This window comes from Buceros rhinoceros, unplaced genomic scaffold, assembly GCF_000710305.1.
Source record: "Buceros rhinoceros silvestris isolate BGI_N320 unplaced genomic scaffold, ASM71030v1 scaffold3578, whole genome shotgun sequence".
Classification (NCBI taxonomy): domain Eukaryota; kingdom Metazoa; phylum Chordata; class Aves; order Bucerotiformes; family Bucerotidae; genus Buceros; species Buceros rhinoceros.
The window spans coordinates 29,772-50,963 of NW_010427275.1; the positions used below are offsets into that span (position 1 = coordinate 29,772).

Genomic DNA, 21,192 nt, shown 5'->3' on the forward strand with positions numbered 1-21,192 from the left:
CAGTCTCAAGAGCCAGGATTGGACCCGTATGGTTTCTGTCACCACAGTTCAGCCAACAAGGAAAAGACATCGAAGAAACGCTGCGATGGTCTGGGGCCAGATCTCGGTTGACGCAGGGAGTTGAAACTTTACTGAAGCACATGGGCCCCATCCAATGTAAGAGTCCATGCAAGGTATTTCTTTCCAATATCCCCCTCCTTAATCCATCCCCAGCATCTGATATCACGCAAAAAGGGACGGAGGCAGCGGAGCCAGCATAACAGATGACATTTGTCATCTTCTAGCTGTGATGAAGGCTGGACAAATTAAGAGAATGTTTTCATTAGCCTCACTCACCTGAAAAATCGTCAGCAGCCAACTCCCATTTTAAAAGGTGGCCTGGCAGAGGCGGGAAACAAAATCCAGCTGCAGACAGGTTGCAAAGACAAATCAAAACAAGTAAGTCTGTGATGATCCACCACCTTGAATGGATCTTCAGTATCCAATACCAGGACTTTCTGCGCTCAGACACGCAAATCTCAGGCATTCATACTCTGCCACTATTTTAAGCTATGCCTGTAAAGCATGTTTGAATAGGATTCAAGACGATGAAAAGCAATTTGTTACTTTTAAATGGGTTTGGTGACCCTGCGAATGGAGCCGATGGCTTCAGACCAGCAGATGACAATCCATTAAATTAAAAGAAAAATTTGCCACAGAATTCTTAGTGCCAGGATAGGCGTGAAAGAAAATGTGGCCCCTCCGAGATATGCACAATTATATTCCAGTGCCCCAGATGGCAGCTTGAACGGCTGCGGGTTTTTTGCCTTGCCTTTTTAGAAGGCATAAAGATATTTAGTCTTCGCTCTTCACAGGGAGACATTTTAGAAGTAGTAAGCTTATGAAGAGACACATCCCACTTGAATCACTTTCAAAACACCTCCTCCTTTCAAGTCACCAACTCTCAGCAGAGGAGGAAGAAGAAACGAAGAAACATTGAGCCAAAGCCCATAAACAGATTCTTTTTGCGCCTCTGAGATGAGCCTGGGAAAAGCAAAACAATTCATCTGTCTAAGAGTGGCTTTGCAGAGAAAGGTTAAGGAATAATAAAGAGGGATTTAGATCACACCACATTTACACACATTTATGAGGGAGAAATTTAACACCCAGATAACAATTTCATTTCGGGTTGTACTTCCTCTCTCCCTCCCCTCCTTTACAGACGACATACCCTTCCATTTGTAAATTACTTTAATTTAAATACCTGCAGGTTAACAAAACATCTTAACTTTGACATGCCCCAAATTACAAAACAGAAACAAAACCTCTCGACAAAGGGGAAGGAAAAAAAAAATTAATCCAAGCCCAAACCTCCTTTCCTAAGCTGGAGTTTATGGTCTGTGAGCTGGCTGCCCTCCAGAGTCTGACACAATGTCTGGAGCACCCAGAGCAGCTGGAATTCATTTTCTTCCTCCAAATCTATGCACTTTCATATGAAGTCGTGTTTTGGCACTGCCGCCTAAGAGGGAGTTCAGTGCAAAAAATCTAACCCCAGCCATGTTTCTCTGCAACCCAACACTCGCTGAGCAAGCAACGAAAAAGGAGAAGAGGAAAAAAAAAGAAAATTTGGAGAAAGAAAAGCCCTTTCCCTTCCTCCACACATACACAAACAACTGTACCAAACAGGGGGGCTATTCATGGCTGTTCAGAAATGGGTCACAAGGAGAAATGTTTGCAGATAAAACCAACACTTTTTTTTTTCTTTTTTTTCTCCCTTTTTTTTCTTTTTAATAAACATCATGGAGGCCCCTGGAAGGCGCAGGGGATGTTCAAGAGTCAAGGTCCTGCTGATCCCTTCTGCCTCCCATTTGCACGGCTCCCACGCCGACCCTGACGCACAGCCCCCCTCTATGGGGGTCCAGACCCCATCAAGCCGCCTCCTCCGAGCCCCAGCTGCTGTGGGGAGCCTGGAGGGGCAGCGGGGCTGAGCGGGCCTCACGCTGCTGCTTCTCGCCTGGGTTGGCGGTGGGTCAAAGGGGGAGGAGGGAGGTGTCCAAGGCACTCCCAGGCAATCCCATCACAAAATCACACACTGGAGTTTGTGGGAGCCTGTGGCTCTGTCCCCTCGCCATTTGGTCTTTTTCTTCTTCTTCTGGCTTTTCTCCGGGATCTGTTGCCTGTGTAGGAGACAGAGAGGAAGATAAGCAGGTGACACACAAGGCTTGGTGGGACGTCAGCATCCAGAGCCCCAGACAGCCACCAGAACAGCACCTTGGTGTGCATATGTTTATTTGCATATGTGTATTTGCATATATATCTCCATATACCCCTTCCACCACATGCCACACAGTGAACAAGACAACCGCCTGCGTTTTTAAGGGAGGAGGAAGGAAGCCGTAAGAAAAAATTAAGGCAGGGATATATGTCCTGCTAGGGCACTATGCCTCTGGTTGCTGCCTCCTCCCCTGACAGAGGCTGCTCTGGGAAACAGGGATGCTCTAAGCAACGCAATGTCATCCATCACACTGTTGCTAACGCTCATTAGGGAAGAGGACGAAAGAGATACAGAGCGCAGAGAGAAAAACCCTCCTGGAAAGATTTGCTTTGAGCTGACATTGCCCTTAGCCAGCCGCACTGCTGTTGACTTGGTTATGGAGCAGGGCTAAAAATCAATAATGGAAAAACAGAGTCTGCTGCCAATGGTGCTCTGGTCTCCCCTGTAAGCTGTGAAGAGCACCAGAGCACAGAGAGCGAGCTGCCCAGAAAGATGTCTCTGGCTGTCTGAAGTCACAGCCACCAGGAACACGCAGCTGAGAGCACTCCTGTGCTGTGCTGCAGCAGCTCCCATCAGTCAGGGGGTTGTGAGCAACCTCTGAAACGTTACGTGGAGGGCTTTTCCCCTTTCATTAAGATGAGGCATCGCCCAGCTGCCTGTTGGTAACTCTGTTTGCAGCAGCCTCTCAGCCCAGCAGTGCAAAATCAATAGAAGATGACTTTGTGGTTCAAACACTCGATAGGCAGCCTGTAGACTGTAGATTTTATTGCAAGACAAACCATATGAACACCAGCAACTTCCGTAGATTCAAATGGTGACTAAATAACCAACCTGAGAGTTTGAATAGTTCAAAACCCACCCCTTGGCTATGTAATACGCCAGGCACTAAACTGACTGTCAGACCAAGTCGTCCAGACCAGGATGGTGGCTTTAGCCACCTCAGCTCCCAAATGCTTGTAACCACCTGAAAAACTCAGCTTTGACTAATAAGATTTTTCTTTTTCAGTGAGTATGAAGGCTAGAGGCATGAAAATCCTAAAACTTTAAAGCTCCAAACCAGAAAGCTGAAATTAAAAAAACCCCTTTAATTTGGATAAACCCTAAGGGGCCACAAGCTGTTCACGGTGTTCTGGAACTGGTTTAGAGATCCAGAAAACCACGTTCCGTGCCCTCTCAAGATTTCTGCTGCAACAATCCTTGTGCATAAAAGGGGTGTCAGGAAGTTTAAAAGATCTGTCGGGTGGACTCAATCACCCCACTCTTTTCTGCATTAACTCCAGACAACAGTTTCTTGCTTGAAGCTAAACAAACTGGGAATCAGCCAAGTGCAAGGAGCACAGACAGCGCCAGCCCTGAACAAGCGTCTTCACCCTGAAAACCCACAGGGGCTCCAAGGAGCGTCCACGTTTCCAAAGCTCTCCAGGAATGACATAGTTATTAGGGAACTGTAAATTCACATTTTACTCAGAAAAGCTCACTTAAAGAAAAGCAATACTTTTGGGTGGGTGATGCGTCCTATGGCTGTAGACACTGTGCAATGTCCAAAGACCAAGGGAAGCTGCTTTGTGGTGAAAGAACAGCTAGATCACACAGCACCTCTCTGCTCTCTGACTTAACCCTGGTTCCAGCTCCTGCGAACATCTCCGGTGCCCTCGATGCCACAGAGGGTTTCACTTGGTGGAAATTACTTTCACGGTAACTATTCAGGGAACTGAGGTTCCTCACCTATTTTTGAGGTTATGGAGTGCATTTTCAGGGCTTGAATTCAGTGATGTCTCATTACAACACTCCTTCCGGCCTGTCTGGAGTTGCATTATGCAGAGCAAGCAAAGAGAGCCTCACCATCTTATTTTGGCTATGTTTTTTTTTCCCCCACAGTAGACTAGATGGTGATAAGAGCTCATAACACAAAAGTAATACCTGGCCAGTTAATGCTGAGTTACATAACAGTTGGGAAATAGCTTGGGACATTTCCAGCTCAGCTCTGCAGTTCTCCAAAGACTTTCTGCCCCCTGCTTTGAGACATGTGGGAAGAGTGGGCAGTACCATCTGCTTTTGACGGAGGCTGACGCGAGGCTGTGCTAAGATATTCACAAGTACAGATACGCTGTGAATAAATGCCTCAAGGTTTAATTGCCAAGTGAGGCACTTCGACTGCACAGCAGGGAGGAGCATGATTTCAGCTCAGCACCCTCCCAAAACATGAAAAATGAGGGCCCTGAAAAATCTGGCAGACAACTGGTACTCGGAGAGATTGGAGGTTATCAGCTGAGATGCCGAGATGTGCGTGCAGCTCTTTTCCTGCAGGGCAGCTGGGATCTGGGGAGGCAGTTCCTCCCCACTGGCAGCCAGAGCAGGGGGTCGCCTGGGGAGCGGGCGTTTGCCAAAGTGAGCAAAGTCAGCTCATGCCAAAACCGGGAACAAACCTCTGCAGTCCGAGGAGGAAACCTGTGGCTTAGCCATTAGATCATGCTGTTTCTCATACAAAGTGGCTTAATTTTTTCCACTTAGTGAGCTCAAAATGTTAGAAGTCACCTAGAGCATTAGAGTGTTGCAGAATTTTTTTGCCAGTTCTTTTCAACCTCTGGCAACACAAGACCCTGAGAGGACAAAACTATGAAAACTCAAAGTGCTAGTCCAGAGCTTTTAACACCAGCCTTTTAATGCTCATCGTTAACGTAGGCTTTGCACTGTTCACTGAATAATATATTTTCATCCTGGCCACAGGTAATTCTCAACCTGCCTAGCGCTGACATCCTGCAAGCGTAATCAAGTGCTAGTGACAACCTTCTGCAGATACAGGACAAGAAAGTTTAACAAACCCCAGAATCCTCCCACCTCCAACCAAACCTTTTGGCTCCTGCTCCCCAAAAGCTGGCTCCTGGCTCTCCAGGCCAGGACTCCTGCACTTCCCGTCCACGGGCAGTCAGCAAGCGAAGCGCTTGCAGCTTACCTTATCACCCTCACCAGATCATGGAAAGCCTTGTCAACATTCAGAGGTGGGTCCTTGGCACTGGTTTCTATATAGGGAATCTGGAGGAGAGAAGTGTGCCACGGAAGAGATTACTAACAGCCTACGTGTTGGTAGCAAACGAGTTTCAAAATGAAAAACCCTAAAGGCTGGAGAAATCGGGTTTCTAAGAAACCAGGGAAAGACCGGTAAACAAAGTGTTGTCATGACACTGTTATCAACACCTTCACACTCACAGCAAGGTCAGCGAGTGCTTACAAAAGGTCCAGAATAAGCACCAGGCAAACCAGCTGCTATTAGAGCTCCAGGTTTGGGGAAAAATAATCATAGACTTCATGTTGGCAGATGTTCTCTTCCCCTAAGCTGTGCTTGCAGACATGAAAATAGCAAAAGGTTGTCGAAAGATGAGCACTTGCCAAAAATTCTTGCTTGCCACGTTTTATTAGGACTACTGCATGAATATTTCATGACTACAATTCCCCTTCAGTGTAAAATGATCATCTTCAAAGTCTGACAGCCAGATGGGGCCTCCTAGAGTGCTTGTCCAGCACACTGGCAGATTTATAAAACCACCTCTGACACGGTATTTCTGTACACGGCTTTTCCAAAGCGTGCGCACACAGATGGGTGTAACATGTGGTGTTGCAGTTCAGGTGTCCTGGCTCCGACAGAAATGAGCTTCCTTGGGGAGGGAGTGAACCTGCTCTGCCAAACTCCCGTCGGGGGTGGCTGAGAAGCATGGCACAGCTTGTCATTTAGGTGCAGCAAGCCACCAAGAGGTCTCAGGTTTGTCTGCCTTTACCTTTCCATTCAGTTCCGCTTATGGGAGGTGTTGTCTCCCGCCGGGCATTCAGGACTGCCGGCATTTAGAGGGGATTAGAGGAGCAGCATGTGATCTACACCCACCCAAGACCGCTTTCTCAGGCTAAACTATGACACAAATAACACAGAGCTAAGACAGTGGGCCAGCTGCATATAGGTAACCCTGTAACTTCATCAGCTTTAACAAAGTCCCTTCCGATGGACACCTGGGTACATTTGCTAATATCTGACCCCGCCTTTTCACTCCAGGAGAGGGCACTTTATTTTCTCATTTTGAACATTTCACACTTCTGACCACTTGTGCACACGGCTTTGTGACGGCCCCAGCTTTGCTACAGCCTGGTGCACAGCAGAGGTCCTAGTTTCAATGATGAACTGGTTCTGCTGAAAGGAAACTGCACAGATACCACTTTGTAGTAGTCAAAAATGTAATTGCAAATGTTTGACTGTAAGAGAAATGCTTTAATTCAGCTCCAAAAAAGCAGAGAATTCAATTCTGAATGCCTGTAATGGGACTTACAACAACCAATTAAACAAACCCGCAAACTTACATTGTGTTTTGTTGCCATTTCTCTTCCCTGTTCTCTTGTAATTTTCCGTAAATGCATTAGATCAACTTTGTTTGCCACCAAAATCATTGGAAAGGACTCCCTGGAAAAAAATCAAACCCACCACCCGATTATTAGCAGACTACAATAAAACACACTGAGCATAAGCTTCACCTTCTGATGAACATCATCTAACATTTTCAGCCACAGACATACCACATATGTGTAAAGAAACATAAAGAAACACCAAATGAACACACAGCGGCCCCCAGGCTGTGCTACACACGTGTTCATATTGTAAAAATTTACTTGACGTGCTGCATGCGTGCACACATTCATCCTTATTTGCAGGCACTTCAGGGACTTAGTGTCATCACTTTTGCAATGCCTGGTAATAGCTAAACCTGGAGATCCAGCTTGGTGAAGAAGAAATTACAGAACTAGTCAGGAAATTAACTCAGACACAGAGACACATCTTGAACAGGAGATTGGGACTCTCGTAAGTTCAGGCATCACAGCATCAGCATGTCTCGGCAGCTGCTTGTTGCTGCGAGGTGACGAGGTATGGAGGAGGAACTGGTGTCAGTTCATGTCCTAGTCATCCACTGAGGGCAACCATGGGGGAAGAAAAGATGGGCTCTGGGAACTGGTGCTTGGAGGGGCATCACATTGGGGAGAAAAAGAGTGGGAGCAAAGACACCCATCAGCTGTTGCCCCAAGACAAACTGGAAGACTGGCAGTGTTAGCTGGAAGGAGGCTGGAGGGAACCAAAGAGTCTTGCTAAGCTTCCAAATGCTGTTACCTACCATCTCCTGCTTCTAATCCCAGAGCAAAAACCTGATGAACACCATCCTTTTGTACCAAAGCCACCTACTTGAGTAGTAATACTCGGTATTTCTCTATCTTTACCAGGCACGTAAGTGACCAGCCTCAGCCACCGTCTGAGAAGAGACCCATCTATCCACAGCATGTCCAGCGCAAGGGTCTCGTGAGGAGGTGTGTGGGTCAGGCTCTCCCCTGGCAGAAATCCCCGTATCTCTGGTGATTAAACAGAACCAAGGCAGCTCATGCCACAGGAGGTCCTGCTGCCCACCCCACCTCCACTGTGGGAGCTGCTCCTCTGGCCGTGTGACACAGAGAGCAAAGTCGTGCTGCAGGGCCTTTACCCACAGCTGGGAGGGAGGAGGTGCCTTCTGATAACTGACAGTTATTACAGCGTTATTTTATTTTATTTAACTTTAAGCCCTCCTAAAATTATTCCCGTGTTCTCTGGAACTGATTTCATTGGGGGAAGGAGCAGCTGGTCGTACTCATTTCTGCATAAAACACTTCCCCGAGTAACTCTGAATTTTCAAACAGCGTTTCTGTGCAATTTTTCATCGAGACGACAAGGGCTCCATCCTCTCCCTGGCATGCTGCCCTGTTGCTCTGGCTGGAAAAACACTGTACTGCACTCTGCATTTTAAAAGAGTCTGACAGTTATTCATTCTGATAATGTGGCTTTGATTTCTTTTTAATACCTGAGCATTGATATATCCCGACTGATCATTCTGGAGCAAAACACTTGCTTGTCTGGATTATTTGATCCCTTTTAGGCTTGCAGCACATTGTTAAGGAAGGGATTACATTTGGACGGTATCTCATTTGCCTTGTTTACATCGGGCATAAAACTCTACGGGGACTTTGTTCCCTATTGTAAGCCCTGCGACTGATAGTTGGACAAAGCTACTATGGTTGGAAGTTTTACTTAATGGAAGTTATAGCAAGAAACAGGCTTTGAACAGCCCTGCTAACGCAGCAGCCTGCATTTCCTTCAGGCTTTAAGTTGCCAAAATGGACCATTAGCTTGAAAACCAGGGCAACGCTCTGCTCCCAGCTACCTGCAGGTCTGGCGGGATGGTTTCTTTACTCGCACTGCTCCTACTGCTGTGATTTTCCGAAGGAGCTCAGGTTTTGGACCAAGCACTAAGCTCCTTGTGCTCTGTGCTTTGGTGGCGTTGGGTGCGGAAACAAAAACAACCTCACCAGCTTGTTTCACTTCCTGCTTCCCACACCCGGGCCAAGTGTTTGCTTGGTGTACAGAGGGGTAAAAGTTTCTATCCAGAGCAAAACAATGAATACTGCACCTTCTTTTCACAAAGATAAATCAGATAAAAGCGACATTGGTTTGGAGCAGGTTACAGGAAATGTTGTCCTATCTTCTTCAGCTTTCAGAAACAGATGTCATTTGCCCCGAGGTGAGCTGGCAGTGCAGAAAAGATTGTCATGATCTGGGAGGCAGACTGAGCGACTCACATTTTTCTTCATTTAGATCAATTCAAAGGGTGCTTTTTCCTTTACTTTTCACTCTCGTGGGCTCTGCTTTGGACGCTTTACTGGAAGAGCTGTCAGCTGTGAACCTCACATGATACGAGTCCACCCTTCCTGAGGGGAAGTTATTCAGAGCTGCGAAAGGAAGCCAGCAACGAGGCCTGAACCCTCTGGTGGGTTTTCTTGATGACTTCCATAATTAAAAGCCATTATGAATGGAAAAACAAGGTGTTTCAAAGCTGCAGACATAAGGGCTTAATTCACACCCCACCCCGTGAGGATGGATTCATCGCCTGTTGAACCGGGAAGGGAAGAGGGAGTTATCTCGGAGATAAACTGGCCGCTTCCCCTCGTTCTGTCAGGATGCATTTTCTTACCACAATTAATCTCTGGGTGCTGCCTTCTCCCATGCATGCACATGGAGGGGAGAGGGCAAGCTCTCTTGCTTTCTCCCCAGGCATGCAGAGACGCTTTATTCGTTGAAAATGGTTGTTGCACAGCATGATGCATCAACTGCATTACACTTCTTGTAAGAAATACAGTTCCTTCCAACGTGAGGCATTTTCCCTTGTTCACAGCCCCAAATCACACAGGGCCTCCTAAGGTTTGTCTGGCACAAACTGAAGCCAGGGAAGGGAGGATGCTGCCAGGACACACAAAATGATTAGGGCCGAACACTTGCTGACCCCCTGCTGGTGTTCCCAAAGAGCCTGTGCTGTGCACGGGGCATCCTTTTCCCTCTTCAAAGCCAAACTAGTTACCTTCAAAGGTGTCTGACCTGCCTTTCTCACACTGCTCTGCCAGACTGTTCAGGCAGGACTTTCTCCCTTCCAGACCCATTTTCACTCCATCATAACACTACTGAACTTTTCCACATTGAAAGCACTACATGCTTATCAGAAGAGGTGAAAAATTCTTACTCTCCGTACGTAGGTCCATGAACCCGCATATGAGGATTTGCCCTGGGACACCCAGGAAGTGAAAGTCAGGGTGAGACGTGCAACCGCCCCCCACAGCAAGGGCTCCAGAGTGGCGGGAGATGGGCTTAGGCAGTTCCTGGCTCCACAGTACCCACCTGTCCTTGACTCTGAGGATCAGCTGGTGGAACCGGTCCACATGCTCGAAGCTAGCCTTGTCCGTCACCGAGTAGACTATAAGAAAACCATCTCCGGTCCTCATGTATTGCTCCCGCATTGCACTGAACTCCTCTTGGCCCGCAGTATCCAGAACTAGGACAGAAGAGACAAAGGCTTTTAGTCACTGTGAGGACCTACAGCTGCGGTTACCACTATGAGTCCTACATGGCCTCTCTACCTCCGCTGGGCTTGGTCCTCCCAAAGGCTGCAAGATTTGACAAAAGCAAGTTGGATGGACAAGTTGGTTTCTTGTTACGAACCAAAAAACACTCCCAGACCCCACTCATCACTGTCTGCCTATGCTGGGAGTAGATGGAGGGGAATAAGACCACATGGATTTTACTTTCCTTTTCCAGTACCAAAATACTGACGACTGAACTTGGGGAGCTGCTCTTCTGGCAAGATACACCTCAAAGTATTTCACAGCCCTCCATCTTTCCCTCTCCCAGCTCTCTCTGTTTCCCACATGGAAAAATCCTAGACTGGAAGAGTAAGTAAAAGCCACTTAAAATGTCAGGGACAGTCTACAAACTGCAGGGTGAAGCAGAACTGGGAGACAACCCACAGTAATAGCTATAAAGATTTTCCTCTTCCCAGTACCTGGATATTATTTCCACACACTTATGCGCTTTCAAAGCAAGATGGTACAGCCTGGAGGAACTCCCCTCAAGTATTTAGTCTCAAGTGGTGTGCTGATATTGAGAATTAATTAAAACAGGTGAAAAGCTTCAAGTGACTTGCATATCGCCTATAGTGATCCCCTTCTGTGCCTCAACAATGCCTAAATCTATGCTCAACTCCCTTAAAACACCCCAATTGTGACAGCAACCCAGATGCTCTTCCCCACCAGATTAATCTCCTCTCTAATGTGACAATAACTCACTGGTTCTCCATCACTCTGCCTCACAGCAGGTCCCATCAGCTACATCATGGACCACATGCAGAGCAAGCTACACCAGCCTTCTGGCTAAATGCCACATACCGATGCACACATCAGTGCCAGCTCTTGGGCCCTGGCTTTGTACGCTGCCAGGATTCTGACTGGCAGGAGGAGGGTACAAGAGTTCATCTGTTCAGGCTATGCCAGTACAAACTCAGGGTGAGCTCAAAGTGCATCAGCTGCTCAGAAGTAATAGAATCATACAATGGTTTGAGTTGGAAGAGACCTTAAAGATCATCTAGTTTCAACCCCTCTGCCATAGGCAGGGACACCTTCCACAAGATCACGTTGCTCAAAGCCCTGTCCAACCTGGCCTTGAACACTTCCAGGGAGGAGACACCCACAGCCTCTCTGGGCAACCTGTTCCAGTGCCTCACCACCCTCAGAGTAAAGAATATCTTTTTTAAATCTACCCTCTTTCAATCGGAAACCATCGCACCTTGTCCTTTCACTACACTCCCTGATAAAGAGTCCCTCCCCATCTTCCTGTAACCCCCCCAGCCCCTACTGGAAGGCTGCTATAAGGTCTCCCTGGGACAGTCCTAAAGCATCGCTGTATCCTAGAGACGAATGCGGGACTTCATGACAACTGGGAAAGTTTTCACAGCCCAGTCAACTGGGATGGGTGGGAAAACTGTTTCCGTATCTGCTGTACAGCCACAGCGTAAGCTTCTGCTGCCCACAAGTGATGCAGAAAGCCCAGGGCACTGGCGGATGGAGACTGTGGCAGGAGTGTACTGCTGACAGAGCAGCAGGGCTTCATACGGGTTTTTCTAGTCTAAGTGGGCCCACAATCCTAGCAAGATGCTCCCTGTAGGGGTAAGTACTCAGGCTGCCCTGATTTCCAGATGGGCCCACGATAAAGCGCACTTTGCTGCCAGTGTTACTTGCTGAATCAGCACGGGTGGCCACAGGTGGCCATGCTGCATGTCACAGCACACCCCATGAGCCAGCCCACGCTCCTTCGCTGCATGTCTGGAGAAAAGGCAGCTCTGCTGGAGGACCTGGGAACCTTGTTCAGTGATGGCAGGCCCTTTAAACAGTTCGGTCTTATTTGTGTGCCTGCCTTAGTTGGTCTTGAATATCTGTTTCCACGAGCCCTTAAGGTGAAAAGAGCTTCTAGGCTCTTGAAGAGACCCTGAGATTTAGGCTTGTTTGCCAAGTAGCTGGAGCTTGCTGGAAAGTCACGGGTGTCCCTTTTACCCTGCTTCACCCTCCTAAATCCAGGAAACAAGGGTCTCAGCTCAAAGGCATCCAGGCTATTCTTAAGGAGTGTACAAAGAAGAAAAAAAAAGAAAAGGGAATAGAAAAACAACCCAAAGACACTGCATGTGCTGGTGAATTTCTATGCCTTGGGCAGAATTGCTACCATGGAATAAGGCCAAGACTGTGTGGCTAGGACAGAAGAGGAAATTAATCCTTCCTACCTGCCCAACCTGTAAGGAGAGGCTGAGCTGTCCTGACCTGACTCCTGCACCAGCTGGACGTGATGGCAGGGAAGGGCTAAGCACTGGCAACCAACACACACACACACACACAAACATGTGCTCCCTTCCCCTCTCCAACATACATACCCAACTTGTGGTGGAGTGGGACAGCTTCTCACAGGGGGCCAGGCTCTCCTGCCCTCCCTTCCCCCAAGACAGGGCAGGTGCCTGAGCACAAGCCATGGGCAGGAAGGTGGAGATGGATGTGTCGTATCCTGCATGGTAATTTGCTTAGGGGCTTCCCCTTGCTCTGGCACATTTGCAAACTGTCTGTGAAATACACGAGGAGCATCCAGCTCTGCTCTTGCATCCATCAACCCATTCCAAGCTGCTGCCCCTCCAAAGCTCTGCACCCCCTCGGAGAGGGCAGGGGATAAGCCCTTGGCAGGGGGTTGTGGGGATACCCAAAGGACAATACGAGACTGTGCTCCTGCCACTCCTACTTTGCTTTCCATGGCATCACACTAAACACAGGCAGAGCTGCTGTGTCAGCAGCTGCTATTTAAAGGGAATTCACTCGCAGCATTCATAGAAAGACAAGCAAGTTCAGGCAGCATTTAAAACGGCACTTGGAAAATGCAAGACAAGCAGTGAAGGCCACAGTTAATCTCAGATGGGGTATTCATGCAAAGTTATGCATCATGTGGATGGCCAGAGAAAGTTCTTGATTTAACTTGAAATGTGCTCTTAGTAAAGATGACCCCCCATCCTAACACTTCTGTGCTGCATGAATTGTAAACAATCAGAGAGGGGAGTGCTATCCTGGTCCTCCACAGGCAGTACCACGTCCTGGAAAGTATCAGCACTGAAAAAGGGCCAGTGCAAGCAGCTTTGCTTCTGGTGTAATCTGGTGGTGTAAAAGCTCGAGAAGACTCTCACCTACAGAAATGAGAAGTAGCATGGAGAAACCTTGGGAAGGTGATTTGACTGGCTTCCCAAAGAGGTGCGGAGATTTACTATGTTAACCAGCATTCAACGCCTCTTAAAACTCCCATTTCTGCAGACGAGATGTCAGAAGACATAGAAATCATCATGAGTGGAGAAGAACTGTGAGCTCTCTCTTCCCCTGGTATATTCTAAAACAGCAGTTGCCTCTTACTGTCAGTTGCCCCGCTGGCAGCACATAGAAGGTAACGTGGAAACTAGGCTGGACCAAAGCACAGCAGGTTTCCCTTACCTCCAAGAACCTTCCAAAAACTGAAATCAGATTCATAGGCTGCACAGCCCATGGTCAGGGACTGCCAACAGCAAACTTGGTGAAGGTCCCACAAACTTGGCCAAAGAAGCAGCGAGGAGGAACATTGATGAAAGCGTCTGGGTAAAAATTGAAGCAAGAGAAGCCAAGGACTATGTCTGACTAGGAGCAGACATCCAAAGAGGACAAAGCGATTTTACAGAGCTGTCACACAATCAGCTGCAGACTAAACTAAGAGCAATTAGGCTGAGAGCCCAGCAGGAAGGTCTCCTGCTTTGCAAGTAAGAGGTTGCTGAGTGAAGAGATGGCCTTTTCTGCTTTCCACTGGATGTGACCCCAACTGCTGTGATGAACGTACTAGTTGAATCCTGCCCCCATAGAGCTCTCCACACCATTTTTCTGCGAATCCAGATGGGTTAGGCAAGAGTACAGCTGCTTAGAGAGCACTTCTGAGCTGACAGAGGAGCCTAGGAATACACAGGAATTTGTGGCCCAAGATAGCACTTGGTGCTTCCAAGTATTTTATGTGGCAACGCCTCTGCAACTGACAGTGCTCGGGGTGCCCATCAGATACACAGGCATGCACATCCAAGCCAAGGGCAAAGACAGACTATGAAATCTAAGTCATGGCGTTACTTTTTCTAGAGCCTAGGCTGGATTCAGTTCAGATTCAAACAGTGCCTTCCCAGCCTTCAGGGAGCTCAGATCTGGTGGTGTAGGTGGGTTCCTCTTCTCTTTTCACACCTAGGCAAAATTCCCTCCTACGACTTTATCTTTACATTGCTGGGCAGCTAGGTGTACAGATAAGGGAGTCACCACTGTCCATGGCACCTAAGGGGCCAAAGATGACCAGACAGGCAGGTTAAATCCATTTTCTACCCTTCGGCCCTTGGGTGTCACTGCCCGAATTGGACACCAGCAGCCCATTCCAAGCAGCAACTGCACATTGCTGCAGCCAGTCCTGCAAGCAGCCCGTTGTGGCTCTCTGAGCACCTTGCCTTGCAGCAAGTACAGAACAGTGGCAGGCTGCACATCGCAAAGCTCAGGGACTGGATGCAGTTCCGAGAAGATCTCACGCTCAGAAAGGCACAATGTGTATAACTCAATTTTTGCAAGCAGTCTCCAGTGAAATCCTTTTGGCTACATAAGTCCAGCACATGTTCAAGCCTTTAAGGGGCTGGATGGGTCAGTGGCTTCAGAGTGCTGGGGATACGAGCAGCGCAAAGGAGCCTGACTCCAGGCATTTTCTGCTTCTTCAGCTTCTTAATCGGTAATAGACAAAAAGTGCCTGGGGCAAAGAGCAGAACTGTGAACGTGGCACTGTGAGGAGACCACAGGTTATAGAGCCAGCTCCTCGTGGTGCTTCTCACTCCAAGTCTTCCTTTCCTTTCGGCACTGCAGCTCTGCTTCAAAAAGTGGGGCCAGAGAGAAGCTCCACCCCCAGCTGCCCTGCAGCTTGATAGCTAAGCTCAAGGGAAAACCTAACTTGAATCGACAAGTCAAACTGCAGAGTCTCAGGCTGAGAAAAGCCATCCCCACTGTCTTTGTCTTCCTCCCACCAGCAGCGTGGTGGGAGAGGACAACCCTCATCAGCCATTGGCTTCAGTTGAAGAATTAGTATTCAGGGTGCTGAGCAGCTAGAGTGCGGGGGCCACGGCTTATATTCTGTATTCCCACACCCCAAGTCACCCTGAAGAATTATGAGATGCCCATGCTGTGCGCAAGGCGAAGTAGATACTTCGCTTGGTCACTGAAGGTTCTGCTCCTTCTCAGATACAGCCACACTGCCTCCAGCGTGACAGCCTTCCTCAAGGGAAAACAAAAACAACAAAAAACCACACAACAGGGAAACACTGGGACTTTTATGAACCCTTCTTCTGTGCCCTAACTAAATACACAGATGTTGTAACATGGAAAACCTGGGTATTTGAATTCTTGCCCTTTCTTTAAGGAAAAAGAAAAGAAGGACCTTCAGAAGAAAGGCTTCCACATCAATAAACAGCACAAAGATGCAAGCCCTTAAAGGAGCTCTTCCTCTAACAAAGGGCAAGTATTCAAAGCCTTGTGTTTTCCATGTTGCAACATCAAAATTTTCCTGGCAAGAAAAAAATCCCCACAAGACAAGACAAAAAACCCTCTTTCAAGGTTGCAAAATCCCAGCAACTAAGGGAGGGAAAAATACACTACATACAAATAAAGTACAAACATAATTTGAATTTTAATTCTTTCAATGATACTACCCAAAGTTTAAGAAAGTGAGCTGCAAACCAGCCCTTCTGCCTGCAGGTCTGAGGTGACCTTTGATTTCCCTCTGGCCTCCTCACTAAATTGTTCCCAAGCTTCCTGAGGAGACAAGCAAAAAAGCAGATAGCTTGTGCTGGGACATCTAGCAGCGAAAACCGTCACAAAACAGGCTGCTGGGAGAGCCGGGTGGAAAGAGCAGAGAGGGAGCCCGGGGGAAGGAACGGTGCTTGGTCTTACCCCACGGGGGTGCACCCCAGGGCTGTGCAGGTCTAGCCCAACACGAGGGCACCCAGGGATTGAGAGGGGGGCTTGGGAAGAAGAGAAATAAAAAAGCTCCTATGCAGTGAGAGTTTCTTCTAAATCATACCAGGGGAAGGAAAAGGAAGAGGAGGGATACCACAGCCTCCTTTCACCCAACACAGACACAGTTTCTTTCTTTGCTGGTAAAAACAGGCACAGCCCTACTGACAGCTGAGAGTTTATCAGCGTGCCCCAGCCATGCGCTTGTGGCCATCTCTTCCCTTCCTCTTCCTCACCGCCTTTTTATCTCTGCGTGGTTTAGGAGCCGTAAGGAATTTTGAGACATTAGGACTTTTTTTCCATATTGAGGTATTCCATTTTGGGCTTTGTGCCCAGATTAATAATTCCAGACTGGCATTTTGCAGCCACACCAGAAGAAATCCTCTGCTAATTGCTAAGTTAGCCCGCACACAGGAAGGAGTGTACAAAATTAATGATAACAACTCAAGTGGAGCAACAGCTAATCAAAACAGCTGAACCTGGCCCCCACTTAATTCTGACCTGATGTGTCTGTATGGCACCTGCATGTGAATGCATTTAACCAAACACATCACTGTGCTGGTTTCAGCACGGAAAGCAGCAAATAAGTGAAGACGACTTATGCAGAGAGAACTGGAGGCTGATCTTAAAGGCTCGTTGGGGTGGCAGCAATTAAAGAAGTGAGCTGGCCACAAATTGCTTGTGCATCTTTTATTCAGGGACAAGCGCCCCATTCCACTCTACCACACCTGTCCTCCAAACTCCACATCGACCGTCTCAGAAAGCTGGCATAAAGCCAACGAGAAAGTATTTTTGTGTAGCGGGGAACTTAAACACACCAGGCAAAGGTCCCACAACCTTCTGGGAGGCAGGGAACTATCATACACTCTTCTTTGGTGAGAAAATAGACACAGAGACGCGCCCAAGCCAGAAAGCAAACATGTAAAAGAAGAGTTTGAACATAGGTTTGGCTCCGAGGTCTAAAATCTGAAACAAAAGTCTATTCCATTTAAGTCTACTTTCAGTGAGAGATTTCAGTGCAGGAGAAGAATGCAAGTCAAACATTTCATCACGCTGCCAGTTAGTGCTATTGAATAAATGTGGGTGGAGGTCTTCACGGAGGGAAGCCAAATGCTTTATGCAAGCTGGCTGGCACAAGGGGTTTTTTACAACATAATGCTGGTGCAGATACCAAATGCTAGAGATGCTTTGTACAGAACTGCTCAGGCAACAGCCTGGAAGAGGGAGGATTGTATTTTATTTTATTTGTAAGTTGTTGGATGCCTTTTTATTTTTTTTTTTTAGTAACAGTTTCTGCAAACTTAGAAACTTATGGAGCCCCTCATGCTATATCCTCACTTCGTAGCCTCACCTTCTAAAACTAGTTCCTATCTTGGGGGTGGGCAGCTTCTTCCCACCCAGCACTGCATGAAACATCAGCTTATAAAGGATTTGGTCATAAAGGACAACTGGAAAGTCTAGAATTTATCATGACGTGTCTTTGCCCTTCCTATCGTGTTTGTCCCTAATTTTACACCATAAGTGATTCGTGCAACCATGCGTAACCACAAGAGCAGCTGTCCAAGTGTATGGTGACCTCCGAGAATGGCCTAGATCCAAAGCCTATGCCCGAAAGCTGTGGAGAAGACACATGTGACAGTCAGTCTTTATGCCCTGTGTCTGCTGGGCAGACAGTAAAGGCTCGCGTGCTTTTCCAAGCAGGAATATTGCCTTCCTTCCAACATTTGGATTGTTCAAAATCTCTAGTGGTAGGAAAGAGAAGGAAGCTGCAGTTTCACTTCTGTGGCTGCAAGACATCTGTGGGCACTCGAGCTCTGACAGTCGGGGATTCCCAACGTGCCATTCAAGGCCACAGCTGAATTCAGTTCAGCCCGAGAACAGCCACTAAACTCCATCTGAACAAAAGAAAGGCTTTTTCAGTAAAATAGAGCACTACGTTTCTGCTTGTTGGCAAACAACCTCTTTCCCCACTCCCACTCGGGGCAGGGTTGTTTTTTGCTATTTTGACTAAACAAAAATTCCGAATATTCAGTGAAAGATGTCTTTTCTACTGTCAAATAACTTACAAACCCCAGGCTGTTTCAGCCAACACCAACGTGTACAGCAGCTGTTACAGCAGAACACGGACCATACCAGCTAAGATGAAGGTTGCTCATTTTAGAGGGCTGGATTCTGGACTAAAAACGAAAGACTGGATTTCATGTACAGCAGGATTGGATTTTTCTCTTATACAACACTAGCATTTAAAAAAAATAAAGGTGTGCAGGCACATTATGTGATAGTTAACTGAGAGCAGGTATCTCTGATGCAGATGACAACAAAACACACATTTGGACACCAATCTCATATCAGCTTACAACCAGCAACATATTTAAATGAAAAAATGTTGGCAAGATTAAGTTGCTTGGTTTTTTTTAAACACTGAGCCAAGGCTGTTCTTAAGGACCATTTGTACTCACTAAATTGTATCTGATAAATCCTTAAGAGTGCAACTAAGTTCTCCAGTTTCCAGACCAAGCTTCCAGTCTACACGGCAAACCCCACCAGCCTCCACATTCCACCACTCACACCAGGCCTCCAGTTTTCTGTCCCCACACACCAATGACACATACGCAGAGACACCAAAGATCTTGAAAGCCTTCATGACAAGAGGGTGGAGGTAGGAATGCAACACAAGCGAGGTTAAATTTAGTTCCTTTGTGTTGGTAGCCACATACATGCACTTGGATAATTAAGGCAGAAAATGTTTGCTTGCTTTTATGCAATACCTAATTACTGCATAAAGCCAACCAAAACTTACAAGACTGAACAGCGAGATTCCCCTTATGGCTGTGGTCAGTCTGTCTCTTGCTACACAAACTACTAAGTTGCAGCTTTAGGCAATACAGGGCTCTTGCCTCACCTGCAGGATGAAGATTTTTTTGGGTTTGTTTTTGTTTGGGGTTTGCTGCTTTGGGTTTTGGGGGGGGGATTTTGTGTTGTTGTTTTTTGGGGGTTGGTTGTTTGGGGTTTTTTGCTTGGTTTTCTGGGTTGCTTTTTTTTTCTTTTGTCTGGGTGTTTTGTTTGGTTGGTTTTTTTAAATATATGTTTTTCTTCAAAGAACTGGAAGATCTTGGTTACAGCAGCTCTCCAGGCTGGTACCCTACCTGTATTTAAATTAAACTGGTAACTAGGTATGAAAACTTCATACCTGAATGATGGGAGTAAGAGGTGTTACAATTCTTCGCTGTCAGTGGATGACAGTTTTGATTAAATGCTCTTTCTGGTTATAACCCTCATACAATTATCCATCCACTCTTATTTCCCAGGGGAGGAGCCTAACCACAATGAGGTATCCTTAGCAATAGCGACCTCACAGTGCTGTAACTCACCCTTTGTAGAAGCCCACTCCAAATGCCTATGATGATCTACAGGTTTTTACACTCCTGCAAGAAACATTTCCGTGCAGAACTGGAACCAATGTAACTGGAAGCAGAAGCTTTGCTGGAGATCGGCGGTAGACCACATGCCGCAGCTCACAGGCCAGTTTGCACTCAAATTCCTGGCAGCCCATAGCAGAGTAGGAGGGACAAAAGGGTACAACATGCTGTGGGAGGCATTGAGGTCTACCTGCATTTGTGCTCAGCTAGAAGGGAAAGGGGACCATGAGAGCAGCTTGCTTACCATCAAGAATTGCCCATTGCCCATCTATTTCAGTGTGCTTCAGGTAGGAGTCTTCAATAGTTGGGTCATAGTCTGGCACAAAAATCTTCTGGAAAAACTGGATGGTGAGAGCGCTCTTCCCCACGCCACCGTCTCCAACCACCACCAGCTTGTATGTGGGAAGGTTTTCGCTGGGAACAGCACTTGTAGCCATGCTTCCAGTGTGCTAAACCTGCTGGAGAAAGATCATCTCTGATTACTCATCAGCAACGGGAAGAGAGGAACATGCACAAGGCAGCTTTCACTTGGTGCCTCAGAAGTGAGGATGAAGGCAGTACTGACATCCGAAGTGCTTTAGGAGAGGAGAGGCAGCACCAACCCTCCCAGACAACTCCACTGCAACTCAGACATATCTCTTAGCAGTGCAGAACCGGCAGTGGCAGAGTTAAAGGCCCATCCTGGCTCTGCCAGCAGATAAATATGCACTTAGCTGCTCTCTTCCTTCTCATTTTCAAGTTTGAGAAAAAAACCCAAGAAGGCAGCAGGCCAGGAACAGCAGGTGGGGTTTGTTTTGCATTTTTTTTAACAACCCAGAACAAACCCAACCAAAACCCAACCTGTGGCAGGAAGGCTGGTGTCTGTGGCTATGACACAGCTCAGAGAGCCAGAGAGCAGCTTCCCCTGCAGCACGGTAACATCACTCCCCTCATCTCAAGTGAGAAGCAGAGGAACTGACTCTTAAAGAAGAAAAAAAAATTCACTGCTACAACTGGGCAATGGCACACGTGTGTGGAGAAAGGAGAAGAGGCAGCCAGTGCTGAACAGCCCATTTCAACGGTCAACAGCAGTGACTGCTTACTGAAGAAGCGGCCAGACGAGAGGTTTTGTACATACCCTGCAGAAGGCAGAGCCCTCCACCACCTGCCACACACGGGGAACGGTGATCCTCACTCAAACGACACGGCCAATGGGTCACCATCTCCCAAATCTGAATAACCACTGCATTTTCAGGGAGATTCTTCAGATAGTAAAAAATAAAATAAAATAAAATAGTCCTAATGATAAGGCGTAAGAGAGGGCAGTTGATTTCCTTGGTATCAGTTTTCTTGACATAAGGTGTAGAGCGTAGGAGCCGCAGTGGTGACACTTTCTGCAGGCAGCTGCTCCCATCCACTTTGGTTTTGCTCGTGACCGTCAGGCTGCAGACACTGCTGGGGTCAGTGCTGAGGGGGGACGAGGACTGCTCTGGACTGGCTGCTCTGCAGAAACCTCCACAAGCTGTCGGCATCCCAACCCATATCCCCACTACTCCACGCAAGCTTTTGGAGGCTTTTTCAACAACT

At 47.4% G+C, this 21,192-nt stretch overlaps 1 protein-coding gene across 1 annotated transcript; it reads right to left on the reverse strand.

Annotated features, from left to right (window-relative positions):
• Positions 1-1,154: 1,154 nt before the first annotated feature.
• Positions 1,155-20,175, reverse strand: MRAS (muscle RAS oncogene homolog). Its single transcript, XM_010141805.1, has 5 exons — positions 19,871-20,175; positions 9,981-10,134; positions 6,599-6,698; positions 5,208-5,287; positions 1,155-2,156 (listed from the first exon to the last, which is right to left on the reverse strand). The coding sequence occupies exons 1-5, from the start codon at positions 20,061-20,063 to the stop codon at positions 2,057-2,059; spliced, it is 627 nt and encodes a 208-aa protein (XP_010140107.1). The 5' UTR covers positions 20,064-20,175; the 3' UTR covers positions 1,155-2,056.
• Between the last annotated feature and the right edge of the window lie 1,017 nt (positions 20,176-21,192).

What these genes read in the sequence shown, in the direction of transcription:
- MRAS (XM_010141805.1), bottom strand. Translation starts at nt 20,063, where the DNA reads ATGGCTACAAGTGCTGTTCCCAGCGAAAACCTTCCCACATACAAGCTG. An exon ending in ATCCTCAGAGTCAAGGACAG is followed by an intron (nt 6,699 to 9,980) that starts GTGGGTACTGTG and finishes ATTTTTTTCCAG; the next exon opens with GGAGTCCTTTCCAATGATTT. An exon ending in AAATGGCAACAAAACACAAT is followed by an intron (nt 5,288 to 6,598) that starts GTAAGTTTGCGG and finishes TCTCTCCTCCAG; the next exon opens with ATTCCCTATATAGAAACCAG.